Source organism: Neomonachus schauinslandi, chromosome 6 (genome assembly GCF_002201575.2).
Source record: "Neomonachus schauinslandi chromosome 6, ASM220157v2, whole genome shotgun sequence".
Taxonomy (NCBI): Eukaryota; Metazoa; Chordata; class Mammalia; order Carnivora; family Phocidae; genus Neomonachus; species Neomonachus schauinslandi.
Window position 1 is genome coordinate 2,001,824 of NC_058408.1, and position 27,234 is coordinate 2,029,057.

Consider the following 27,234-nt stretch of genomic DNA (forward strand, 5'->3'; position numbering starts at 1 on the left):
AGGAAAAGGGCTGGTGGGGTAGGAGGAAAAAGTGGAGGGAACCCCCGTTAGTGCGAGATTCTTAAGGTTTGGGCTTAAATGACTACTTTGTCCGGAAAAGAGGAAGCAATAGTAACAGACGTCTGTTTTCCAAACTAGTGAAGGGACCATGAGAGCACGAACAACTCAACAGTCGCTTATATCTGGTCATGAAACAGAACAGTACCTTCTTTCACACTTCTTCCTCCCCAAATTGGTGCAGCCCCGGATGTGCTGGAGAGAAGTTGTCAGTAGTAAAGTAATAGAACGGGTTTTTGGTCGTGTAACGCTGTGATTCTTCCCCAGGCACCACACCTGTTGGTGTCCCGATGGAGCAGCATGCTAGCCCTCCCAACGGAAAAGGTGTGTCTCTGAGGCCCTGCTCCCTCTCCCCTGAAAGCCAGACCTTAAGTGCTCAGAATTTGGGAAAGTCATTCTAGCTTGTATGTATTTTTTTTTCCGTTTTCTCCGTTGATTGGAAAGTATTTGTAGCTGTTCTAGGATTTGGGGCACTCCGCAGGCTCAGTCCGTAGAGCATGCGACTCTTGATCTCAGGGTCATGGAGTTCAAGTTCCCTGTTGGGCGTAGACCTTACTTTAAAAATAAATAAATAGATGGGAACATTGCTGTATTCCCAATGTCTATAACTGGATCTGTTACATAATAGTTGCTCAATGATATGTTGAGTGAATACATTATTATTCCTTTGTTTCCCCTCTTACCACTTAGAACAAGACTTCATGTGCAGGGGTTCCAGGATACATAGTGTTGACCAGAGTAAACAGATAACTCTGCTTGGCGGGGGGCGGTCCCACTCAGCGGGCAGGGAAATGCCTGGGGCGGGACTGACTCCAGAGCCCAGCCACGTGGAGTAGGTGACTCCATCCATCTGAGAGGCTGACTATGTCACAGCTTAGACATAATCGACCACCTGTTTCCACAGAATGTTGTGACTGGTAAAGAACGTGACCGTGGAGTCCTCTGGCCCGGATTTAACCCCAGCACTGCCACGTGGCTAGTTGTGGAATCTTAAGCAAATTTCCTAACTAAAGTTTTCTCAAATAAAATGTGGAGAAAGCTACCTACTTCTTAGGTCATTGTGAGAAATAGATACTGTGCATAAAGCACCTTTTACTGTTATTTTCTACGTTCTGCTTCCCGTTGCTGCTCCCCAACCTCCTCCTCTGTTGTGTTGTCAGAGGTGTGGTTCCTTTATGCATTGTGTGTAAGTATTCTTCACACCTTCACACCTTACAACCTGGTAGAAAATGTATCCTCCTGTACCTAGGATGGGCCTGAATTGTTGAGAAGTGCATCTGTATGGAAGTTAAAGTTAAATTTTTCCAGTGGTGAAAATAATCTCGAGACCCCAGTTTCAGCTTCTGTCTCCTTACCATTCTGCACGAGCCATCAAATGACAGATGAGATGAAGGGAAAAGAAGATGGAGGGCCTATAGCAGGGCTTGGAAAATCCACAAACCCAGCCTAAAAAACCCTACAAGACAGATTTCCTTCACCAGGAGTAATAGGGAATAAAACAGATTTCCATTTTCGTAGGCCCAGTGAGTTTCCAAGTAGAAAGCACCTCAGCCTGGCACCTGTGTGTGAGGACTACCCCCTCAGGCCACACCTCTGTTGCACTTGGAATTAAGGACAAGAATACGACGTCTTCTTTTATACAACCTACCTGTCGCACTTCTGCCCCCAGGCTTGTTTTCCATGAAGACAGCCTTCCTGTACCTTCATCCTCCAAATCCCAGCAGAGACAGGATCGCTTCCGGGGAGCACAGTCCCCAGCTGCACAGATGTGTTCTAGATTGGGTGCTCTCTTGCACTTCTGGAGTGGAGTAACGTGCATGCTCGATCACTTAGTGATGATCTGCACCTCAGGACTCTCAGTTCCGTGAGAGCCGCCACCACGTGTGTTGGCTTGCTGTGGCATCGTCACAGGTGGATGCTCACGGGCACTTAGCTGTCTCCTAGAATGAGTGGATTCAGTTCTTCTGTCCTTGACCTTGGCCTGGCAGTGACTTGCAGGCTCCTTCAGAGGCCCAGCCATTTTGCCTCTCCGTCCATCGCTTCTCTGTACGCTTTGCCGCTTCCTTCTCATCTTCCAAACTCCTGAGGACGAGCTCCCCAAGGTCCCATTTTCTCTCTCAGTTTTTTACTTTGGAGAGCTGATTTGTTTTTGCAGTTTCTTTATCCCCTCTTTGTGGCTGGCCTGGCAGTTTGACCTTTCACCTGAGCTCAGTGCCACCTCTGCCTGTTTTTGTAGGTATTTCTACCTGGACTGCCTAGTCTCCACTCATTAGTATGTCCAAAATACGATTTATGTTAATCTAATGGGGCCCCAACTCAGACTCCCCTGAGTAAACAAGGAAATTCAGAGGCTTGTGCAGTGGGAGGGAGGCTGAGATGGTCACAGGCCAGGAAGAAGGCCTGCAAGAGCTGGGGCCTCAGGGACTGTACTGGGGGACACAGTGCCTAAAGCTGTCTGTCAGTCCATCTCTCTCCTATGCTCTTGTCTGTACCCTCTTGCTTGTATCTGCTCCTTACAGCATGCTGGCCAAATTCAGTAGCTTTCATCTGCCCCAACTTTACATTTTCCCAGCATAGCAGATCAGAAGAAAGCAAGCTGCTTTGACAACAGAATCCATATATGGATTCCCAGCTTGCCCATTGTGCTTACTCCTTGGATCATTCACAGTTGCCAAGGAGGATGAGATACCGTGGTTGGCCTGTGTTGTCTCACACGCCCCTTCCTCCTGGGGAGGAGGTCCCAGTATGGCCTGGGACCTGGGGAGAGTGGTTGTCCAGAGGAAGTGTTGCTCACTAGACAAAAGTAGCATATGTCTTCTGTAGAACTCATGCCCTTCCTACAAATCCATTTTTCCTTCTAACTTAATTCTTTTTGCCAAAGATTATTTATTTTCCCATCAAGAACTTCTTTCATATCCAGCCTATTTTAATAACTGTAGATTAACAAAATACAGTTTTTATCACATTTTTTCGAATCCTAAAAGGCTCAATGGCTTTCCATTGTATTCAAGAGAAAGCCTGAAGTCTCAGATTCACTGTTGTGAAGGGTCTTCCGTGGCTCATCCTGCTCTCCTGCGTTCCTCTTTTCTCCCACTTGAAATATATTTCCACTCATCAAAAGCGCCCTGTGTTCAAGGTCCAGTAAATATCCTCTACCTGCCTGGACTCTTCTCTATCGTACTCATGTTGAGCTCTTGCACCTTTTCAAAAGCATCCATTTCTATGTTCAAATAACATTGAACTTTGGATAACTCAGATAAAAGACCTCATTTTCAGGGTGCCTGGGTGGCCCAGTCGGTTAAGCATCTGGCTTAATTTTGGCTCAGCTCATGATCTCAGGGTCATGAGATCGAGCCCTGCATCCGGCTCCGCACTCAGCATGGAGTCTGCTTGAGATTCTCTCTCTCAAATAATTAAATCTTAGTAATAATAAAGGTCTCATTTTCACCCAGACTGTCAGACGCATCGTTTAGGTCCTTAGGTGGATATATATCACATTTCGTCAGTGCCCTGTTTGTCTCCCAAAGAGATAGTACCTGAGAAACCATGAGTTCGAGGTCTTGTGACGCCCGAGTGTCTAGCACAGGAATAAGCATGTGGCACACACCCGTGAGCACTTATCAGGTGTGAGCTGAACCCATCCCTGATTGGTTTCCCTTACTCCCACTATGGTTTCTTTTTTGTCTTATGTAACTTCAGTTGGAGCTACTAAGGGCAGGGCCTTGGCACCTGTGTTCACAGGCCAAATGCAGAGATATAGTTAGAAAGGCTAGAAATTGTTAGAAATAACTCTGAATAGTTGCCTCTGATTTTGTTCCAGCCAAAGAGGAAAGTAATGTTGTGCCTCTTTGTCGAGCCAAACCCTCCCCTAGCTTTATTAATCTTCAAGCAAGTTCCCCACCGGCCACTTTCCTGAACATCCAGAACACAAAGCTGCCCTCAGGTAAGGATGCAGGGCAGGTTCCCCAAATGGACCCCATGCAGGATGGGGAGGGGTTGCATGGAGGAAGTGGCCTGAGCTTTCTCCCGTTGATCTGGTGCCAACTCTGGGTCATTGGCAGCTTGTTGATTATTCAGGTCTACTGATTTCATTTTCTTCCCGATTCTACCAATTTGTGTTGGTTTCCTTATTAGCACTTTTACTAGGCTAGGCGACTGAAAGGAAAATTTTATTGCTTGCTAGTGGCTAGGGAAGGGAATGGTAGGCATTAGCTCAGTTTGTCACATTTCAGTTATTCACATTCCTGCAGGGAAATCAGTGGGCGTTTAGGATACTGGCGGGGAGCCTAACCAGGTGCTAGACAGCCGTGACAACAGTGTTTGCTGACCTCAGAGTTTAACAAAGAAGTCAAGGCCGATAAATACACAAAAAAGTAGGCAAATGACTCCCAAAGTTACCTAGGAGCTGGCTGCATGTAATGTCGTTGAAAACATTAGAAAAAATTGGGCTAATGCAGCAAGACTGGTTGAAATGAGGCAATAGGAGGGGCTGCAGGTCACCGCTGATCCGACACTGTGTCAGGTAAGAAGGAGGCTGAGGCATCCCTGGGGCCTCAGTCGGATCTTTGCACTCACTCATCAAGTATGTTTTGAATACTTAGGCACCAGGGCATGCTTCTAGGTGCTGGGAATACAACAGTGAGCAATCAGACAAAACTCCCTGCCTTCCTGGAGCTTACGTTCTAGAGAGGGGACTTCAACAACAAATAAGTAATCACAGAACATGCTGTATGATCATAAATTCTATGGGAAAAAAATTTAGCAAAGGATGAAGGTATCAAATCCCAGTGATGGTTTTCCAGTTAAAATAGGGTGGCCAGGTAGGCGACAAGCGAGCAAAGGTACGTGTGCGCCGAGTTGTGCAGGAAAGATTAGAGCCCTCCCCACCCCAGTACAGTTACAGAGTCTCCTGTCCCCTTTGCACCTCCTTTGCTCTCCCTTCAGGAGTTGACCACAAGCCCAAGGAATGCCTGGGACTCCTAGAATGTATGTATGCCAATCTCCAGCTCCAGACCCGGCTCGCCCAAAAACAGATGGCTATTTTGGAAAATTTACAAGCATCCATGACACAGCTGGCTCCTGGGAAGGGAAGCAAGAACTCTTCTCTCCCAGCCTTATCCCGCAATCTGTTGTTAAATCACCTGCCCCAGTTCAGTAAATGAATTGTGGAACAAAGTTACTGTGTATGTTTTCTCCGTTCTCCCCAGCAAACTCTTGGTGGAACCTGGGCATAGATATTCTGCACATGGTTGGTTGGTTCGCAAGTTCACAGTAAGTGCTCGTTGGATGCAAAGCGCTGGACAAGGCACTTGGGGATATGTATCACGGTAAAGACCATCTTGGGGATTTACTGTCTAACAACGCAGCTAAGACTGATAATTCATTGCAAAATGTAGTGGTCCTTGGAGGGGAGTTGAGGGGGAGGGGAGTTGCAAGGGGGAGGCAGCTGGACCCATCTTGGACTCTGGCCGCAGGAAGTGGTCTTATGGTGCCACGTGATGAAGCGGCGGGGCATAGATAGATGGAATAAGATGGTTTCATGTCAGTTGAGAGGCTTGGACAAAGACCTTGAGGTAGGAGAATAAGTCATCAGAAATTAGGAGAAGAGGCTTCCCCCCTCCGCCCCCCCGAATATAGGATGTGAGGTAGAATGGAGAGCAGCTGAGAACTGACCAGGTAGCTTTCCTGGGGCAATTGTACTAATGGCAGCCACTAGAAGCTCTGATTTTATTTGAGGTACTGGAGAGCCATTGGAAGCTTTCCAATAGCAGCAGGGCACGGGTAAGGTCATAGAAACAACATGGGCAGGCATTTTGGGGTGGAGGGAGAATGGCACTTGAGAGACCTGCATAAATTGATAATCTGATGTGAAACTACCATGGGCTGGATAAAGGGCTTAGAAATGAAGACAGGTAATGTCCTCAGGACAGAGTGGGTGAATCTGAGCTATACTGCAGAGAACGACTGACTACCAGCTTCGAACTTGAAACACCAAGACACAGCATCTGTAAATTTCTCCACTGGGAAGTCAGTTTAGCTTTAGTGAGGGGTCAAGTCCAGCCATAAATTTCCAGTCATTGAGAAGAGGACACGTGAGGTTAGCTTAGCCACGTGAGCCACACTGGGTCGTCACTTTCTTACAGATGTGTTGGCAACTTACTCTTGAGACTGGGTCCTCTTTCCACAGAGGCCTTCTTTTCCTATGGAATGCGGGGAAAGAGCTGGGTTGGGATGCAGAGGTGAGGAGGAGAGAAAGCAATAATTAAGAAGAGGACTTCACTCTCAATATGGAGGTGTTTTTAGGTCTAAAATGAGTCTCTTGTAGACAGCATATGGATGGGTCCTGCTTTTTTATCCAATCTGATACCCTGTGTCTTTTGATTGGAGCATTTAGCCCATTTACATTCAGAGTAACTATTGAAAGATAAGGAATTGGGGCGCCTGGGTGGCTCAGTTGGTTAGGCAACTGCCTTCGGCTCAAGTCATGATCCTGGAGTCCCAGGATCGAGTCCCACATCGGGCTCCCTGCTCAGCAGGGAGTCTACTTCTCCCTCTGACCCTCCTCCCTCTCATGCTCTCTGTCTCTCATTCTCTCTCTCGCAAATAAATAAAATCTTAAAAAAAAAAAAAGAAAGATAAGGAATTTAGTGCCATTGTATTGCCTGTAAAGTCCCTGTTTCTGGAGATTGTCTCTGTTTCTTTCCGGTCTATGTGACTCTTGGGGTCTCTCTTCGCTTACAGGATCCCCCTTAATATTTCTTACAGAGCTAGCTTGTTAGTCACATATTCTTTCAGTTTCTGTTGTCCTGGAAGCTCTTCATCTCTCCTTCCATTCTGAATGACAGCCTTGCTGGATAAAGAATTCTTCACTGCAGTTAGAATGGCTAAAATTAACAAGACAGGAAACAACAGGTGTTGGGAGGATGTGGAGAAAGGGGAACCCTCTTACACTGTTCGTGGGAATGCAAGCTGGTGCAGCCACTGTGGAAAACAGTATGGAGGTTCCTCAAGAAGTTAAGAATAGAGCTACCCAAGGTGCCTGGGTGGCTCAGTCGGTTAAGCGTCTGCCTTCAGCTCAAGTCATGATCCCAGGGTCCTGGGATCTAGCCGCATCGGGCTCCCTGCTCCACGGGGAGCCTGCTTTTCCCTCTTCCTCTGCCCCTCCCTCCCATTCGTGCTCTCTCAAATAAGTAAGGAAAATCTTAAAAAAAAGATTTTGCTGGGGCACCTGGGTGGCTCAGTCAGTTAAGCATCTGTCTTAGGCTCAGGACATGATCTCAGGGTCCTGGGATCGAACCCCGTATCCAGCTCCCTGCTCAGTGGGGAGTCTGCTTCTTCCTCTGTGCTCTCCCTCTCTCTCTCTCTCAAATAAATAAAATCTTGGGGCACCTGGGTGGCTCAGTTGTTAAGCGTCTGCCTTCGGCTCAGGTCATGATCCCGAATCCTGGGATCGAGCCCCGCATCGGGCTCCCTGCTCTGCAGGGAGCCTGCTTCTCCCTCTCCCACTCCCCCTGCTTGTGTTCCCTCTCTCGCTGTCTCTCTCTCTGTCAAATAAATAAATAAAATATTTTTAATAAATAAATAAAATCTTTAAAAAAATAAAAAGATTTTGCTCATTTATTTGAGAGAGGGAGCATGAGTGGGGGGAGGGGCAGAGGAAGAGGGAGAAGCAGACTCCTTGCTAAGGGGGGAGCCTGACACGGGCCTCAATCCTAGGACCATGAGATCACATCCTAAGCTGAAGTCAGACACTTAACTGACTGAGCCATCCAGGTGCCCTTTATTTTTATTTTTGAGAGAGAGAGAGAGAGAGAGAGAGCCAGTGGGGGGGGTGGTGGTAGGCAGAGGGAAAGAATCTCAAGCAGACTCTGCACTGAGCTTGGAGCTTGATGCAGGGCTTGATCTCACAACCCTGAGATTATTACCTGAGCTAAAATCAAGAGTTGGTCACCTAACCAACTGAGCCAGCCAGGTGCCCCTCAATTAAAAAAAAAAAAAAAGTTTAAGTCATGCTAAATGGAAAGATAGTCTATGTTCATGGATAGGAAGACTCAATGTTGATAAAACATCAGTTCTTCCCAACGTGATCTTTTTTTTTTTTTTTTTAAGTAGGCTCCACGCTGGGTGTGGAGCCCAATGTGGGTCTTGAACTCACAACACTGAGATCAAGACCTGAGCCAAGATCAAGAGTCAGGACACTTAACCTACTGAGCCACCCAGGCACCCCATTCCCAACTTGATCTATAGGTTAAATGTAATCTTAATCAAAATCCCAGCAAATTATTTTGTTGATATTGAAAAACTTATTGTAAGGTATGTATGGAGAGGCAAAAGACCCAGAATAGCCAACACAGCGTTGAAGAAGAACAAAGTTGGAACACCTTGGAGATGGTCCCTGACTCCAAGACTTCATATAAAGCTGCACTAGTCAAGAGAGTGTGGTATTGGTGAAAGGCTAGACAAATAGACCAATGGAACACAATGGAGAGCCCAGACATAGACCCACATAAATATAGACAACTCCTCTTTGACAAAGGAGGAAAGGTAATCCAATGGAGAAAGGATAGTCTTTTCAGTAGTGTTGGAACAACTGGACATCCACATGCAAAACATGAATCTGGACTCCTTTCTCTCTCACCGATGTCCAGTCCTTCAGTAAGCCCTGTCAGTTCTAGCTTCCAAATCTACCCAGAGCCCAACTGCTTCTGTCTTCTCCATGTTACCATGACTACTGGCTCTTGCCTGGATTGTGGTGCTGGCCTCTCGACTGGCTGCCTGCTTCCACTTATCCCTACACTCCTGCCCCCTGGGCAGCCAGAAGGTCCTTTAAAATAGTAAATCAGGGGCGCCTGGGTGGCTCAGTCATTAAGTGTCTGTCTTTGGCTCAGGTCGTGATCCCAGGGTCCTGGGATGGAGCCCCGCATCGGGCTCCCTGCTCAGCCGGAAGCCTGCTTCTCCCTCTCCCACTCCTCCTGCTTGTGTTCCCTCTCTCGCTGTCTCTCTCTCTCTGTCAAATAAATAAATAAAATCTTTTTTAAAAATGAAGTAGTAAATGAGATCATATTATTCCTCTGCTCTTAACTCCTCTGTTGCTCCCCATTATCCTTACAGGAAGGTCACGCTCCTTACCAGGGCCTTGAGTGATACGTGTCTGGCCCACGCCTCCCTGCACTGCCTCCTTGCTCACCACACCAGCCGCCTTGCCCTCCATGCTGTTCCACCTCAGGGGCGGTGCGTTTGCTGTTCCCTCTGCCCAGGGGTCTGTAGGAGCCCCTTTCTGGCTTCCTGCTTGCATCTCCTGTGTCTCCCGAGGCCTTGCCCAGCAATCTGGCCTCACACGCCCTTCCCTTCCATCACTCCATCCTCTCGCTCAGCCTTGTCTACATCAAACCTCTTAGGGCATCTTAAATAGCTATTTGTGTGTGTTTCCTGAATCTCCCCCACTAGGAAAGCGTCTCCTTGAGGGCAAAGTCAGTGTCTTTATTTGTTCACTGCTGTATCCCCAGGGGCAAAGCCAGGCCTGCTTGACCTTGCAAAGTGTGGCTCAATAAACAGCTATGAACGAAAGGCTGAGCAGCTATGACTTTGCTTACCAGCATCAAGAGCTCCAGATTTCACATCCCGCCTGTGTCTCAGGGGCCTGGTGTGCTGGCAGGCCTGCAGGACGGAGACCCGGAGCAGGCAGCCCACGTCCTAAATGTGCACTAGATGAGGCGAAATTTTCCGGTGTTCATGGCCCAGTCCAGTCCCTCTTCTGCAGCCAGGAGCTTCCTAGAGCCAGCAGCCCCTGTCAGATGGAAGGGACCCACCTCACCACCTCCATCCCGGCTGTTCCCGCCCTGCAGTGGATGGCCCCCACCAGGCCCTGGGCAGAAATCTGCTCTACAGTTGTTCCGTCCTGGGTCATATGTGAAGAACATTCCTGCTCAGTTGCTCCCTTTCCAGACAAGAGAGGTGTTCATCAAAACTCATGTTTGGGGAAGACTGGCAGGGAGCATGGGGCTGGCCCAGGAGAGGGAGTCCCTGGCTCCCAGCAGGGGGAAGCAGTAGGACGTGAGCCAGCTTTCCCGGCTGGTCCGGGATGGACTGTGGTTCTGGTTGGTTCCGTGGTGGTGGTGGAGTCCTTGGGAGCACTTGGGAGGAAGAGAAGCCGGGGGGCCCCCGTGGTGTTCTGTCCCCTGCCCCTTTAACTGTGGTCACACCCACATGACCCATTCCCCTGAGCAAGCTCCCTGCCCCCGCACCCCACATTCCCTCCTGGCTTTTCTCTTAAGTGGCCCCAGTCAGGCACTTGAGGATTAGATGAACACCCTTCGTTTTGTGCTCAAAACTAAGGACTGAGGGCCAGTCTCCAGACCTCCCTAGCAGTGCACAGATTTCCCCTAAGGCAGGAAGCAGGAGGAACAGAAGGCAAAGAAATGGCCATACCGTTTACTTGCGTGTTTCCTTATTAACAGCAGTAATTACCATGAGCTCTGCTGCTGAGGACACCCTGCGGGTCACGTGCTTCATGGACATTCATCCTCACAACCACCCTTGGGAAGTGAGTTCTCTCCCTGTAACAGGCGAGGTTCAAGGCTTGGTAAGCAACTTGTGCAAAATCTCTCTGGGACAAAGCTGAGACTCTGACCTATGTCCCCACGATCCAGTATGCCCTTACCTTCTGCACTTTGCTGTCTCCCAAAACTTTTACTGTCGGGAATTCACCCCAGACCCCCAGCAGGAAAGGCTAGGATTATACTTTGGAAACAGGGCTACTGTCAAGCCTTAGCAACTGAGACATCGTCTCCTCCGTCTTGGTGTCCTGAGAACAGAGTGAGGTTCTGTCCCGTGCGGGGGTGGCGGAGTGTCGGGGAAATGCCCCAGAACCCCAGAATCCAGCACAGCACCTGGCCTGTCACAGGAATGCAGGTAGAGTGTTAAATGCATGAAAAAAACTGGGGACTTGAGATCATTGCCTCCTGACAAACTTTTTTCAAGGTACTGTCATTTTGATTTTGCAGATGAAGGAAGCTTAAGCAAAAACGATCTGACAGTCTTTTATGTGCACACTAAGATGGTGAGGCCCTGGGCAGAGAAAGCCATGTCTAAGTTTCACCATGCTGTGTATGTCAATACAGCAATGTTTTACATGGCTCTGCAGTGGTTGTGTTCTTCAGGAGGGTCTGAGGTCTGCAGTTCGTCCAGCCCCAGAAAATGGGCATCAAGGAGCTCTCTAATATAGCCTCTTTTCTCTTCATACCGGAGCGCTGCACAAAAAGGAACCCCTTCCTCCACCCCAGCTGTGAAATTAGGCTAGATCTCAAAGTAAGCATCACCTCCTCTTGGAAGCCTTCCCTGACCACCCCACCATGGGTTAGTGCCCCCGGCCTGTCCCCAGGACAGCCCTCCGCAGCCTGATCCTGGCCGTTCACTTACATCCCCTGAGGGCAGGGGCTCGGTCTCTCTCCAGCCGACCCCAGCCCCAAGCACAGTGCCCGGCGCTCAGCAGGTGCTCAGTGTGTTTGAGGAATGAAGGCGGGCTCTGCCCTTCCCTGGATCTCCTCTGTCCACGAGTTGTCCTGTCACTGGGGATGCTGGTCGGATGGCCCTTCTGGAATGTGCTTGTCCCAGGCCCCTGGCCCCCACTGCTCACCCCCTCCAGTTCCGACAGGAGCATGCGTGGAGACTGCCCCTCCGCCTGTTGCTGTCCCGAGTCACCGTGTGCCCCACGGTGTGCTGGAGTCAGTCATCTGTCCTGTCTGCTCAGCCACTCCAGACAGTACTGATGGCCACACTTGCCGAAGCTTACAAGACGCCAGCACTCAACGTCCACTCTGGGGCTCCTCGAAACCGCTCCTACAGATGAGGAAACGGTACTTGCCCGAGGCCCCGCTGAGGCTCTGGAGGGTGAAGGAACACACCAACACGAGTCTTACAGGCTCTGGTGCTTTGCCACTTGTCTCCCATTGGCTCCCATGATGCTGCAAATAGCTCAGGGAGCTACAGGAGCCAGGTGGCTTTGGGGATTCCTGAGCCGAGAGAACAGGGAGCCAGGAGGAGGTGACCCCCGTGGAGAGCAGCTGCATGCACCCCCGCGTTACTCAGTAACCCAAGCCTCGGTCCCCACAGACCGCCGGGCCATACCAGGCCAGGGCAGGCAGCCCACGGCAGTCCCCTTGGCCACCCTCCAGGCGCCCAGCTGGTCATGGGTGGGAACTGGAGAAGGGAGGTCCGAGATGGGGCAGACCCCCGGCCGGCAGGATGGGAGCTGGTAACAGACTCAGGGGCCCCTCGGGGGAGGTGTGGGTGGAGGGAGGATTGAGAAACAAAGCCCCCCCTTCCACCAGAGCTTCCAGGCCCAGAGGAGGCAGGGGGAGGGCAGGGGCCCTGACATGTCACTTGGATGGAGCCTCTTCTTTCTGGGTGGTGGGCCAGGGGAGTCCTCACAGGTGGAGGCCTGTCAGGGGGGGACCCTCAGAAGGGGAGAACTGTCAGGATCTTGCCCTCTGCTGGACCAGGGGTGGTAGTACCAAGCTGGTACCTCTAGTTATTAAAATATAATGATCTTTCCATACAGGTTGGCAAACAGATGTTGCCCAGGTGTCTACTCTCCACAGGCTGGCCCAGCTATTCTGGCCCTTCTGGGGTTCCCTCTAGACCTCCTGACATCCAGTAGATCCAATGGAGGTCCCTCTAGACCTCCAGGACCCACTGGACCCACCTGAGTCATGCATGTTGATTAGAATCTCGGGTCATAGACCCAGGCCCTGGCCCAGGGTTGGTACTACTACTACTACTAATAATAGTTGTTGGATGCATGAATGAACAACAGAGGAGGGGGAATCTGAGATCCAGAGGCATTCAGAAACTACGAGAGACGACAAGTGAGGCTCCCAGAAGATGCTGGGAGGGCCCAGCCCACTCCTTCTTGCTCTCCCTGCTTCTTCAGCTTATGAGGGCTCTTCCCCTTGTAGGGCCTGTCCAGACCCTGCCTGGACAACCCGGAGTGGCCCCCACTCCCAGACAGTGCCCAGAAAGCAAGCCGCATCCCTGGGGCAGAAGGCTGGGCCTGGGAGGATACCCCAGATAAATTGTCCAAGAATCATTATCTGACCAGACATCTCCCACCCACCCCCAACCCCTGCAGAAGGGGCTAGAAAACAGCCTTCCTGCTGACCAAGTAGTGACAGAGAGCCTCTGGGCCAAGGGCCAGGGGCCACTGAAGGCCAGAGAGCCTGCTTGGCCTGCTGGGAGCCGTACCACAGAGGCTGACCCCTGCCCTTCCAGGCCTGCTTGGCTGGGCACTGACTTAGGTCAGGAAGCTAGACAGCTAGAATCCAGCTGTCCCCCAGAGTCCACACTAGGCTGGAGGCTAAAGCCCATGGCAGGAAGGGAAGAGGAGATGAACTGCACAAAGGACAGAAGGGGAAGCAAGGAGGAGGGTCAGGGACTGCACTGTCTCCCCTGTCCCTGCGCATTGCTGGCGGGAGCCCCACTTTGCATCTGCTCTGGGGGGTGGCTGGTCGCTGTGAGCCTAGGCAACATCCTCTGGGAATGGTAGCTATTCCTTCAGACAGGGGTCTGGTACTTCTTTGCAAACACCGAGAAGCCCCTCCCACACAACAGCCCCCTCAGACTAGGCTGGGCAGCAGGGTGGACGGAGGGCTTCCCCTCCCACCAGCCCCATTGAGACACCCCTCAGCTTTTCTTCTTTGAAGCCCCTTGTGGCCCGCAGGTGTCAGAACCAACAGTGCCAGGGTCTTCCACCCGTGAGAGCCCTCCAGGGGCCCCGCGCCCACGGGGTAGAGGCCACGCGCCTCAGCAGCGCTTTCAAGGCCTTTCTAGACTCCCCCCGCCCCAGCTTCAGTCCCTGAACACACTGGACACTCCCATGGCAGGCTTCTGTCTTTGCAGGTCCCCTTCTTGAAATGTCCCCTCCTCCTTCTTTGCTTGCCCAATTTCTAGGTTGTCCTTCTAGACTGCCTGCAGACATGACCTCCCAGGAAGCAGCTCATGTCTGTGCCCACCTTGATCCCCACTGCCATGGTGGGTTCTGCTGCCTCTCCTCCTGGGCCCCCATGGCCTCTGTACTTCCTAAGGTCACACATTCACCCCACCTAGGTGTTGGTCTGCCAACTGCACAGTGGCTCCTGGAGGGAGGGGTCATGTGGTTCATCTCCAAAGCCTGGCTCTCAGTAGGCGTCAGTCAGTCTGTGTCCTTATCGTCTCTCTCTACCTGGACCCCGGCCGACGTAGACCTTGCTCGTGTTACAAGTGGCTCCTGACTCTGGGCTGAGAAGACCCTTCTCCATCCAGCTTCCTTTCTTTCCAGCTGCTGAGGCAGGCCAGGTCTCCTCATACCCATGCAGGCGTGCAGGGAGCCCAGCTCTCAGCCTGGCCAGCTGCTGGGCGTGGTGGCTTAGGAGGCCTAGGAGGCTTGGGGCCCAGGGGAGAGACTCTGCTGCTGAGGCCGGGTTAATCATCAATGCCTGGACAGCGCCTCTTTACCTCCGTTCTCCATCTGGCTTTTTCAGTTGGGAAAAGATTGAGTAACCCCTCAACTGTCTCTGGTGTTAACCCTGGAGGGGCCAGGCCCGGGCCTTAAACGGCCTCTTATTCCTTGGGAAACACTCTCTAAACTAACACCACGTTTGAGGGGCAGGGTCCTCCCCCATCCCCCCACTCTCACCAGGTCCCTCAGCTGTGCCCCATCAGGTCAGGTCACAGGCCATCTCCAAGGATCTGTCCGAACCCGAACAGCGCGAGGGGCAGCTGGGCCAAGGGAGACAGGACCTGGGGGTCCTGACGCCCCCTTCCCGCCCGGCCCTTGCCCCACCTCAGGCCTTGGGCCCAGGCCCTCGCCGCCCTGGTTCCGCACCTGCCGGGGCTGAGTCTACGCGTGGGCCTCCGTCCGGCTCGGGCGGTAGGGGCCTGGCTCTGGGGGCGGGGCTGAGCCTCGGCGTGGGGCTGGGTTTGGCCCTGGTGGGCGGGGCCTGGCTCCTGGGGAAGCTGCCCGCCCTGCCCGGGAGTGTCTGCACTGTGCGCCCCGAGCCCGAGCCGAGCCGGAGCCGCGGACTGGAAGGCCCTGTCCATGGCCGGGTCCCCCCGCCGCGCCGCGGGCCGGCGGCTGCAGCTGCCCCTGCTGTGCCTCCTCCTCCAGGGCGCCACCGCCATCCTCTTTGCGGTCTTCGTCCGCTACAACCACGAAACCGACGCCGCCCTCTGGCGCTGGGGCAACCACAGCAACGCGGACAATGAATTTTACTTTCGCTACCCAAGTGAGTGCGGGTGAGGGCGCCGGGAGCAAAGAGCCCGAGGTCCGCGGTGTCTCGGGCGTCTGTATCTACCCCAGGAGGGCACCCCTCTGACTCCGGGAGGAAGGTGCCCCGGATTTATAATAACAGCCTTTCTCGGTGTCTGCGGTGTCCCAGGCATTGTGCTGAGGGCGGCACATGCATTATCTCATTTAGCCCATGAAGTAGACAAAGATGGGGAAACACAGCCTCGAGGAGATTACGAGGCTGGGTAAGGTTCAGGCTGTCGGCGTTGAGGGAGCTGGGATTCAAACCCAGATCTGAGCTTGAAGTGCTCCCAGTCTCGCCTCCCATTTGGCCTAATTGGGCTTTGCAGGGCTGTTCCAGAGACTGCCTTTCCAGGGCCCCCACCCTGATCACAGGAAAGAGAATCCTCCCTGGCAGGGGAGGTAGGGAGTGGTGTGCAGAAAGTGGTAGGTACTCGCTATGAAGGCAGCCAAGACTCGTGGCGCTCAGGCATTTCCTCCCCAGCCACTCAAAACGGGCCCTTCCGGAGTCAGAGTCGGAGCACAGCCGCAGAGCTTCAGCCCCCGGTCCTGAGAAGGAAGCATGGCAGGGTCATTAGCCCATTTCCCAGGGGAGGAAGCTGAGGCTCAGAGGGCTTGTGACTTGCTCATGATCGCCCACCGCGTGAATGGCAGAACAGGGACTAGGACTCGAGCATCCCAAGCAACATCCCCTGCTGGGGACAGAGCCTCTCCCAAGAGATTGGGGCCCCCCCTTGCAGCTCAGGCCCTGGGCAGCTGGGACCAAAGATACCAGATCTCTAGACTTCATCACCACTGCTGGGCAGGACTTCTCTCAGCCTCAGTGTTCCCCATCAGGGCAATGGGGAGAAGGATGCCTCAGTTTGAGGGATGTACATTCAAACAAGGCCCAGAGTGTGAGTCTCCTATAAAACTCCAGGTTGTCATTACCCTGCTTTCCATATGCTGAGCTGGTGGCAGGCTGTCCCCACCTGACCCTCTCCCAGTCCCAACCCCGACACAATGAGGTTCCCGACGCTGAGGACATAGAGGGTGAGAGGCACTGGGCCTGAGCAAGAAGTGCCAGACCGCCAGACCCCCAGACCCCCAGACCCCCAGGCCCCCAGGCCCCCAGCCGTCCTCGGCAGAGGGTCTGCAGCTCCGCCCTCCTGTGTTTCACATCAGCCCTGTCTGCACAAGGTGAGCCACAGAGGCTGGGATGGCAGACTCCTGGGGGGTGCATTTGTCCAGACAGGTAGAGAGTTGGGAGGGAACAGCCCCCAGGCTGAGAGAAGTAAGCTCTTGTCCAAGTGTCTGACCTGGCTGCCTGCCAGGACCCCCCATTTCCTCCTCCCCTGGGCCTCACTCAAGGCCTTGGCGCCCTGCTTGTCTCAAGGTTCCCCCGGAAACGCCCCAGGCTGTCACCCCTCTGCTGCAGCGGTGGGGCTCTCCTGGGACATGCAGCTCTCCCTGGACTGCAGTAAAGGGAATGGAGTGGGAATCCTACCTCTTTGCTGCCCTAGGTTTCTATCCTTGTGGACTTGGGACCCTGGTGTGGGGGAAGGTCGGGGCAGAGGGAAGCGTGAGGTCTCTGGAGCCTGGGGCTTTGATGAGCCGGGTCTTCCCCTGCCCCTGAGTCCAGGGGAAGGGGTCAGGGCCAGAGGATGGTATAACCACGGCCCTTTGGTTCGGGAGATGAAAGGGAGTTCTGCAGCTGGTGTGGGGCTGTGGGACTAGCCAGTGCCAAGGACACGGCTGCTCTGAGGCTCTGTCTGGCCTCTCACTGCAGGAAGGGCCCTCAGAGCCCATCTGGTCCAATCCCCTCAGATGTGGAGAGACGGCCAGAGAGGTCATGGGGCTAGCCAGCTAGCCAGGCTAGATCCAGGGCTCTTGGCTGCCCAGCTGCGCAAGCCCCTCCTGTCCCATGAGGCAAGTCATGGAAAATAAGAAAGAGGAGAAAAGACAGGTTGATGGGACACAGCAGCAACCACGAGAAAGAGTCTAAGGAAGCAGTATGGACAGGTCCTGTGTCACACACCTCTGAGACCTTACCTTCGGGGAGAGGGGTTTAGGATAGATGGAATCAGGATCTTCTTGGAAGACGTGGGGGAAGGGGGATGTGACCTCTAATAGGAGAATAGGGCGGAAGGGAGCAGAGTGTGAGAGGAGGCGGCCTCCCCAGCTCACCATTCCCTTTTCTCTGCTCCTCATGTTTATAGCCCCACTTAACAGATGAGGAAACCAAGGCTCAGGAGGTTAAGTGGCTTGTCCGTGGCCACACAATCCAGCTTTAACGGTCCCCTTGTTCCTTGTTTTTTTGTTCAGGAGCCATCCAGTGGGTCGGGGAGAGGCAGTAGGGAAGGAGGGAGGGTAATGGGTATCTCTAGGGGACTTTTACCTTCTCTCCAACCAGAAGTGCATGGGTTTGGAGGCCACAGCCGATGGACAGTCTGCGGAATGTTCCCCAGTGAAGGAGATTTCTTAGTGTTTAGACTCCAGTTGAAAGGTCAAGGGACTGAGTTTTGATTGAAAACAAGCCCAGGGTGGGAGATGTAAATATTATTGCCACTTAAGACAAGCTCCGGGGCAGTTTCTGCACGTCAGGGGCACAGAGCCCCGGCAACCCAGCCACCTTTGCTGTCCTGCTGTCCTTGGACAAAAGAACTTCACTGTTTGCACAAGAAGAAAAGAAGCCAGACAGCAAGGCCTCAAAGAACTTAGGTTGCAGGCTGACTTATAGGTGATGCTTCTCCTTTTCTGTTGGGTTTTAAGATCTGAGAAGGAAGAGAGAGCTGGGTGATTCGGGAGTGCACAGGGCTGGAGAAGTGGCACGGTGTTGGGGACTTTTAGCAAGGCCAGTGGGCCTCCAGACCCTTACCTCCCATGGCAGCTGAGTTGCAGACCTCCGCTTCCAGCACCAACCCAACCCTCTGCCAGGGGCTTGAAAGCCCGTTCCCTGTCAGCCCACACCCAGCACAAAAAAGCAAAAAAAAGTTTGCGTCTCTTGAAGTTACGGGTCACGTTCTACGGTTCAATAATACATTTTTGGCCTGTCAGTGCTTCTTCAGATGAAACAAAAACCATAATTTTTTTCCCTTTATGATCTGCCTCTTTCTACAAGAGGTTTGAGGTCATTTACAACAAAAACGTGACGAGTACGAGAAAAGAAAAGCAGGGAAGCAGAACATAAATAATGAAGAACAGTAATGAGTAGTGAGTGCCTCAGTTGTCCCAGCTGCGAGGCCAGTGTGTCTCCGAGCTTCCAGGCAGCCAAGAGAAAAGGGAAATACGATCAATCATGTGTTCTCATCGGAGGCTAGGAAGGCTCGCCTGAGTGGTTCCCTGGGTCCCTGAGGTCTGTGTTGCACGCTCTGTGAGGGCAGGGACAGGGGCTGTGGTGACAGCCGTGTCCCCAGGGCCTGGCACTCCAGGTCCTGGTAAAGCTCTGTCGTGGGAATGCAGGGAAAGCCACTGGGTTTCCTGGGGCAAGTGACATTTGCCAGGGGGAGACGATTTGGAGCTTGGAGGGGCAGGGACCGTGGGGCCGTGGCAGGAGAGAGCTCGGGCAGGACTTCCCGCTGGGCAGGTGTAAGAGACCCAAGCACAGGCCAGAGAAGAGAGCAGTTCCGAGAGAAATTTCTCACGTGGAACTGCAAAAGGGGGGGTTAGGGTCAGAGTCGACCCTGTTTCTCAATAGCTTATTTACACTGTGACTTCTGACAGCACTCGTGAGACTCCTTCTCTAGCATTTCTCAGTTAAAGCCAAAGATACAGCACGGAATTACTCTAGGCAGAGAGCACAGGGCCAGGTGGGCTGAGGGTCTCACTAGGTCACGTCTCAAACCCTATTTACACGGAGGCTGGGGGAGGGGTGCAGAACACACGGACACTGAGGCGAACTCCCTGTACATATCTCATTTCCAGCATCACCGTAGATGATTTGTATTAGCCTCGTCTATCACGCATACATCATAGAGAGCAAACAGAAAGGCTCCGATCTCCCTGTCCAGGAACCTCACTGACACTTAAAAAAATTCAACTAATTCATCTATAAAATTAGCATATTCAGATTATAGAAAGAAACGCACGGAAAAGCGGAACCCTCCTTCCCAAGCCTGCATATCGCACAAATCCGGGGCTCGCCAATAGCACAGTGTGCAAACAGCACCTCACCCCCACCCCTCCGTTCCGTTCCGTCCCCAAGGAAATCTCTGTTCACAATTAGAGCTATTTCCAAAAAAATAAATAAATAAAGCTATTTCACAAATTATTTTTAAAAAGTTTAAAATCCTCAAAATGGGGCGCCTGGGTGGCTCAGTTGGTTAAGCGACTGCCTTCGGCTCAGGTCATGATCCTGGAGTCCCGGGATCGAGTCCCGCATCGGGCTCCCTGCTCGGCAGGGAGTCTGCTTCTCCCTCTGACCCTCCTCCCTCTCATGCTCTCTGTCTCTCATTCTCTCTGTCTCAAATAAACAAATAAAATCTTTAAAAAATAATAAAATAAAATAAAAAATAAAAAATAAAATAAAATCCTCAAAATGGAGAGGCACAGATTCTGAAGTCTGATGGATGTTAGACATGGAGGAGGACTTTCCAGCAGAAAGGGAAAATTGGACCAAGCCCGAAGGGGGAGACGATTTGGAGCTTGGAGGGGCAGGGACCGTGGCAGGAGAGAGCTCGGGCAGGACTTCCCGCTGGGCAGGTGTAAGAGACCCAAGCACAGGCCAGAGAAGAGAGCAGAAGGCTTGGCTCCAACACGGGGACAGCAGGGAGGGTCTGGGTCCCGCTGCTCCCAGCCGGCCGGCTCTGCATGGGTGACCCAGGCGGGGAGGCCCCGCCACAGCTGGGGAGTTTCAGAGGCTCTGCTCCAGCCTCCCGGCGGCCCTGGCTGGTGAGAGTTGCCCGCCCCCCTCGGCAGGGTGGCTGATGGGATGGGTGGAGGCCGGAGCAGCCCCGAATGTCCCCTGCAGGTTTCCAGGACGTGCATGTCATGGTCTTCGTGGGCTTCGGCTTCCTCATGGCCTTCCTGCAGCGATACGGCTTCAGCAGCCTGGGCTTCACCTTCCTCCTGGCCGCCTTTGCCCTGCAGTGGTCCACGCTCGTCCAGGGCTTCTTGCACTCCATGCACCGGGGCCACATCCACGTTGGCGTGGAGAGGTGGGCGGCGGTGGCCTCCCCGGCTCCTCCCCGGCCCTGGGCTGGCTGGGAGGCCCCTGCCCGGCGGGGGGAGCCAGCCCCAGCCCCGTCCCGCGGCTCCCTGACCCGCAGGGCATGTGTCCCAGGCGCTGCCCGTTCCCGCGGCCACCCACACACTCAGCTGCACCTACCCGTTTCTTTAAGCCCCTTCTTACCCAAGAGCTGTTGGGCGGATGGAGCTTCCTGGAGAAGGATGGGGTTCGGAGGCGCTGGTGGTTCAGGAGCTGCTTCTTCCGCCCCTTGTGGGCTTCGCTCTCTATGTCACAGAACCTCCCCGAAAATGCTTTCCTCATCCCCGAGCAAGGCAATGGGAGCCCTCCCCGCCTACCAGGGAAGAGCCTGGACGCCTAGGCTCCCTGCCTCCTGCCCTGACCCAGCCCCGCAGAGTCACCCTCGCCCGCCCCTCTTACCCTTCCATCCCACCTCCCCAGCATGATCAACGCAGACTTCTGTGCTGGGGCTGTGCTCATCTCCTTTGGTGCCGTCCTGGGCAAGACTGGGCCAGCTCAGCTGCTGCTCATGGCCCTGCTGGAGACCGTGCTGTTTGGCATCAACGAGTTTGTGCTCCTCAGTCTCCTGGGGGTGAGTTGGGTGGGGCTGGGGTGAGGGTGGAGGGGCGGGGCCAGGCCCCGAGCAGGGAGAGCATGGGGCCAGGGGGTGGCGGAGGGCTGCTCCTCCACCTCCGCTCCGTCTCCCCAGGTGAAGGACGCAGGAGGTTCCATGACTATCCACACGTTCGGGGCCTACTTCGGGCTGGTCCTCTCGCGGGTCCTCTACCGGCCCCAGCTGGAGAAAAGCAAGCATCTCCAGGGCTCCGTCTACCATTCCGACCTCTTTGCCATGATTGGTGAGGCCTGCCTGGGTGGGGTGGGGGTGGGGGGCAGAGAGGACCCCCTCCAGGCGAGATCTCGGGGTGCCGCCTGTAGTCCTTGGGGTCCCAAGAGCCCCACATCTGTGCTCATCATTGCCAGCAGTTTTTTTGACAGGTTCTTGGAACTCAGCCCTGGAGTATGCACATGCCCCACACCCGTTCCTGGGGGGGCCTTTCTGAACCAAGTCTGACTGCACCAATCCTTGCTTAAAACCCTTCAGCCCCCACCCCAAGTCAGAAGCCAGACTCAGCAGCCCCTGCCATTCTCCCCATCTCCTACCTCCAGGACTCTGCCCCTCTCGCTGCCCCCCAGGCGATTTCCCAGAGGCCCCCCACAGGTCACTCCTGGGAGCAGTTGGGTCTGACCACCCCCACCAACTCTCTCCTCCAAGCATGTGCCCCTACCTGGGCCTCTGCCCCCCTCTCTGCCTTCACAAACGAGGCAGGAAAGGATATTTAGATTTTATTTTTTCATAGGTGGTCCTGAATAATGACCAAAGTGCCCATTCCCACACTAAAAAGAGAGGCTGGTTTTGTATTTCTTGCTCACCTCCAGGTTTTTGGTGAAATGAGGTGGATGTTTTGGCTAGAAGTCTGGGGGCTCCCCAAAGAAGGCGTGCTTCCCCAGGAGGCTTACACCCCAGCTCTCCTCTGTCCCCTCCTTCCAGGCAGGAAGCCCTGCCTCTTCCTCGCTCCTCCTGCTCGCCCCTCAGAGGACACATGTGTGAGTGTGCTGGATTCCACCGCAGACCCTGGGGCTGCAGGGAGAAGTGACCTTGCACACCCGAGACCACTCAGGACAGAGGGGCAGTCTCTCAAGCCTCCCTACCCTATGGGGTCCCCAGCCTTCCCCTCACCTTGTCCCTTGGCTCCGCCCCGCCCTCCGGGACCGGCCTGGGAACCCCACACGGGTAGGCAGGACATATGGACCTCAGGTTCTTCCCCCGGCATGCACAGGCCTGTCTATCTGGTGCCCCACAGACAGAGGCCCCCTCCTGCACCTTGCAGGGCCCACCTCCCCAGGAGGTGGGTGAGGCTTTAAAGCACGTTATTTCCCTGATATGAATGTCAAGTTCCCAGTTTGGTGCCTGACATGTCGCGCCCTTGGCCTGTTTTTCTTTCCCGTTCTGATGCTTAACAAGAAAATGTCAGCCGTCTGTGGTCCTCGGGGGAGTGGCTCTTGTCTCAGTACCCCTGATTGAGGACTTCGTGGCTGCTAGGCCATGGGCTGAACACTTCCTACACGGCACCTCTGTGGCCCCGGCTCTGGGGGATGTTAGCCCCACGTCACGAGTGAGGACACCGAGCATGCTCAGGGCCAACCTGCTGCCTCTCACTCTGCTGGCCTGCCCCTCATTTAGGCACCATCTTCCTGTGGATCTTCTGGCCCAGCTTCAACTCTGCGCCCACCACGCTGGGGGACGGGCAACACCGAACAGCCCTCAACACATACTACTCCCTGACGGCAAGCACCCTTGGCACTTTTGCCTTGTCGGCCCTGGTTGGGGAGCACGGACGGCTGGACATGGTAGGGGTGGAGGCCAAGGAAAGGCCAAGGGATGGGTCGAGGGAGGAGCGATCTGAGACCCAGGAGGCCCATTTTCCAGGGGAACAGGACAGGGCACAGGCCCGGGGCCCAGATGTGCGGGGTCCTCCCAGGAGGAGATCACGGGACAGCAGGAGAGTTAGAGATCAAATAGCGGAGGGACTTCCAGAAGCAGATGCCGCTGTGGTGGACGGCGTGGGGCCAGACTGGGTGTGCGATCTGGAAGGGCCTCCCATGCCCCCCTCCCCTGTGCTCCCCCAGGTCCACATCCAGAACGCTGCACTGGCCGGAGGGGTTGTGGTGGGGACAGCAGGGGAGATGATGCTGACGCCTTTTGGGGCCCTGGCAGCTGGCTTCCTGGCTGGGACAGTCTCCACGCTGGGGTACAAGTTCTTCACGGTATAGACACCTCCCAGGCCCTGGGCAGAGCAGGGGGTCCTCAGCGCCTCTCCTCCCACCTCTCCACCAGCTGGGGGGGAAGGCGGGAGGGGCACTCATGACCGTGTCCTGTCCTCCAGCCCATCCTTGAGGCGAAATTCAAAGTCCAAGACACATGTGGTGTCCACAACCTCCATGGGATGCCTGGGGTCCTGGGAGCCCTCCTGGGGGTCCTCGTGGCTGGGCTGGCCACCCATGAAGCTTATGGAGAAGGGTGAGTCCTCCCCATCCCTGACCCTCCCCGAGGTCATTATCCCCCCGGGGTGACCTCACTCACTCTCTTCCTCCTTTTGTGGACCAACACAAAAAGCAGTGTCTATTTTCATTCGTTCATCATGAATAAGGACAGGAAGAGATAATGACCCTTAGGATCAGTTTGCACATCGGGGGTCAGAGGAGATGGCAGGCAAAAGTGATCCTCAGGCTGAGTCTTGAAAAGTGTCTGGGTGTCTGCGGGCCCATGAGGGTGAAAGGGTGTTCTGGGCTCCCGTGAGTCCTTTGGCTGCTGCACGAGGAGCGCAGTGCGCTGGTGTGCTGACCCGGTTCTCCAGCCCCGGGTCCCCAGCACCCCCTCTCCCTGCAGCCTAGACAGCGTGTTTCCGCTCGTCGCCGCGGGCCAGCGCACCACCACGTCCCAGGCCATGCACCAACTCTTCGGGCTGTTTGTCACACTGACGTTTGCTTCTGTGGGGGGGGGCCTCGGAGGTGAGTGACCTTGGCTGGCGGTGGGGGGCTGGCAGGAGCTCGGGGGGGCGCAGAAGACAGGGGGGGGGGTGTGGGGGGGAGGGAAGGGCCACCGGATCCCACCTCCCTGACGTTCATTTGCTCACATAATCATTGAGCACCTGCCTTGTGCCAAGTGTGGGCTGGGGTGGTAGAGTCAGGGGTAACCTCGTCCGGAAGTGGGCACCTGTTCCCTCTGGTGCCCAGAGGAGGTGGGGGGCACGCTAGGGGCCGAGCTGGGTCCCTCTGGGGATCTTGGCTTCCCTGTACTGCCCACTCCACCCACCAGAGGGCAGCCCGACCTCAGGCTGAGGCTCTGAAGGGGCGGCTGAGCTCTGGTTCCAGGTAGGTGTCGGGGTGGGGGTCGGGGGTGGGAACACAGATCCGTCCACCCACGCAGACTGCCCAGTGATGCCGGTCAGACAGTCCTTCCCGGTGTCTGGCCTCGCTCCTCGTGGCCTTCAAAATAAAACCTGTGATTCAGTGTCCCCACCCCTCCCTGCTCTCCCCCCCAGATTCTCATTCCCCAACAAGATTGGATTCGTTCCCTCATGTCATTCCTTATTTACTCAGTCAACACTGCCTGTCCCCCTCCTGGGGAGGAGGCCACACAAAGCTCAGGAACTGTGTTGGCGGCAGCATCACAAGTGGGCCCATGACCGTCTGTAGGAACCGGCGAGGCGCTGGACTTCTCCGGCCTCTCCGGCCTCGCTTCCTTCACGGTGACCTGGGGGTCAGGTCCAGCTTGCGGGGCTGCGGTGGGTGCTCAGGAAGGGCCTTGCTGAGCCCTTGGCACAGGGCCCGTGCACAGTAGGTGCTCCCCAAATCCAGCTGTGATTTATCTGTGGCAGGTGTCCTGTGGAGACCGCATGCCTCCCAGCCCCTCACCCCCTTCCCTCCCCCCACAAGGGCTCCTGCTGAGGCTGCCCTTCCTGGGCTCCCCTCCGGACCCCCAGTGCTATGAGGACCAGGTTTACTGGGAGGTGAGCATGCCTGCAGCCCCTCAGACCCGAGCCCTCCCTCCCGGCCTCCCCTCCTAGGATCCCACCTGCCTCTTTCCTTCCGGCTCGCTCAGTCTCCTCTGGGGGGCCCCCTCCCCCCAGCTGTGGTCTTCAGCCCCCCCGGGAGCTGCCCCTTCACCTGCTCCCCACCCCTGCCCTCCAGGTGCCTGGGGAGCACGAGGATGAAGCCCAGGGCCCCCTGAGGGCGGAGGAGCCAGACACCCGGGCCTAACTTGCTTCCAGCCCTCGAGAGAGGACGCTCTCCTTTTAGAAGATGGTGCCCGCTACCATAGGGAAGTTCCTTTCTAGCTGCTGTCCCTCCTGCTGCAAAAAAGGCTGAGTGTCTGCGGCTCTGGGGGCAGGGGCAGTGGAAGGTGGGGAGATGGGGGGCCGCACCTGGCAGAGGTCGGGGGAGAACTCACAGCGCCCCCCCCCACACACCACCACCCCTCGGGGCCTGTTTAGCGGGGCATCTGACGTGGCAGTTACAGCGAAGTGTGCGCCAGGCCCTGCAGTCGGGGTGATAAATACCACCCGCACCAAGGACTCCGACTCCTTTTTGTGCACTGGGAATGTGGGGAGTTCCTCTCTGGCTCTAACGCACAACGTTGGAAACCCGGGTGGGCTCGGGGGCGGGGGGGACCTCGGTGCCAACAAGCTCCCGCCTCACTGGGCACATGGTGCTCCCTCGAGAATGCCAAGTTCCACCAGGTGGGTGCCCAGTCTGGGCTTGCTTGCCTCCAGGGACAGGGAGCTCATTCTCTCTCAGAAAGTCTGTCCTGGGACAGCCGCATGGCTGGCGAGGTCCTCCTGCCCCAGAATGGCAGCCGCTCCCACTCCTGACTTGGGCGGGAGCCTGCAGGGGCTGAGAAGGGGAACAGGGGTTGTTTGCCACTGAGTCCCTGGAAGTAGCCGGCCTCCAGGCATGCCTTCTGCCCCTGTGAGTGTGAGGCAAGGGCAGTGGGAAGCACCAGGAGCCTGGCTGCCGGAGGGAAGGCAGCCCCGGCCGCCTGACATCTTCTGGCCACCAGAGCGCACTCCAGCCCCGGCGCAGGGCTCTTGGCCCCGACCCTCCGCCCTCTCCCCAGTCCGCTGTCCTTCCCCTGCTTCTACTCTGCGGCTCAGCATTCGTGCCCTGGGCCTGGTTGAGTTCCCAGCCCCCCCCCCCCCCGATGGCAGGCGGGTTCTAGGGCTTCAGATCTTGTGCAGCACAGAAGCAACCCCCCAGCCTGACCTGCATCCCTCCAGGCTTCTGGCGGGAGCTGGGCCCACCACAGACCTCTCCCTCAAGACCAACAGCCATTCAGACCTAGGGACCCGAGGGGTTGAGGTTCCTGGGGCCTGGCCCTGGATCAAGGGCAGAGGGCACCCCCAGTGAGGAAGCTTGGGGGACTGAGTTTGGCTGGGGAAGGAGGCCAAGCACAGAGCTGAGGGGAAGGGGAGAAACAGGGAGCACCCCGAGGGACAGGCGCTGCAGGGGACCCATCCCTGCCCACGAGGCCCATCAGCTTCCTCCTTCCTCCTCAGAGCCCCCCATGGCTGGCCGGGGTGGGTGTGTCGTGGGGAGGCCCCTGAGCTGGGGCAGAAGGGTGACTGCCCAGATGGCAGTAGGGTCTCCTGTCCTGTCAGCCCCTGCGGGGAGGGAGGGGGCTTGGGGGAGAGCCAAGGCCACATACCACCCTCTGCCCCCTGGGACCTCAGCAGCTAAAATGGAGGCCCCCCCCCCCCCCCCCCCCCCCCCCCAGCCCCCAAAGGGCCCTGAAAACCTGTCAGGAAAGGGAGGCTCAGCAAAAGGACGAGCCCCTCGTGCCCTGGTTCAGTCTGGGCAGAATTTCTGCACGCTGCTGCCACATCTCCAGGCTTGAAAACATGGCCTGCTCTATCCCAGCCACTGCCCCCGCTCGGTGGAGGAGGGCTTCCTGGAGGAAGGGACAACTGAGCCCTCTCTGGAGGAAGGCAGCTAGCCAGCCAGCTTCCAAGGGAGAAACTATGGGGCGGCCCCCCCAGAGGTCCCTGAGAAAGGAGGGGCAGGGCGGGGACCGCCCCACAACAGCACCCTGGGACAGAGGGTTCCGAGCTCTGTCACCCCCACAGAGCCGCCCATGGTCTGGAGACAGTGCTGAGCTTGGCTCAGGGGACTC

The 27,234-nt window shown here is 55.4% G+C and overlaps 1 protein-coding gene across 2 annotated transcripts; it reads left to right on the top strand.

Moving 5' to 3' along the window:
* Positions 1-347: 347 nt before the first annotated feature.
* On the top strand, positions 348-25,370 carry RHBG (Rh family B glycoprotein). 2 transcript variants are annotated; one of them, XM_021681968.1, is made up of 11 exons: positions 348-381; positions 3,878-4,000; positions 20,289-20,475; positions 20,946-21,096; positions 21,214-21,361; positions 22,747-22,913; positions 23,193-23,330; positions 23,450-23,583; positions 23,953-24,074; positions 25,002-25,075; positions 25,257-25,370. In XM_021681968.1, the coding sequence occupies exons 1-11, from the start codon at positions 348-350 to the stop codon at positions 25,323-25,325; spliced, it is 1,347 nt and encodes a 448-aa protein (XP_021537643.1). In that variant the 3' UTR covers positions 25,326-25,370. The 2 variants fall into 2 exon arrangements, with proteins under 2 accessions (XP_021537643.1, XP_021537642.1); XM_021681967.1 differs by lacking the exons at positions 348-381; positions 3,878-4,000 and adding an exon at positions 15,069-15,317.
* Positions 25,371-27,234: the final 1,864 nt, after the last annotated feature.

What these genes read in the sequence shown, in the direction of transcription:
- RHBG (XM_021681967.1), top strand. Translation starts at nt 15,131, where the DNA reads ATGGCCGGGTCCCCCCGCCGCGCCGCGGGCCGGCGGCTGCAGCTGCCC. An exon ending in ATTTTACTTTCGCTACCCAA is followed by an intron (nt 15,318 to 20,288) that starts GTGAGTGCGGGT and finishes TGTCCCCTGCAG; the next exon opens with GTTTCCAGGACGTGCATGTC. An exon ending in CGACCTCTTTGCCATGATTG is followed by an intron (nt 21,362 to 22,746) that starts GTGAGGCCTGCC and finishes CCCCTCATTTAG; the next exon opens with GCACCATCTTCCTGTGGATC.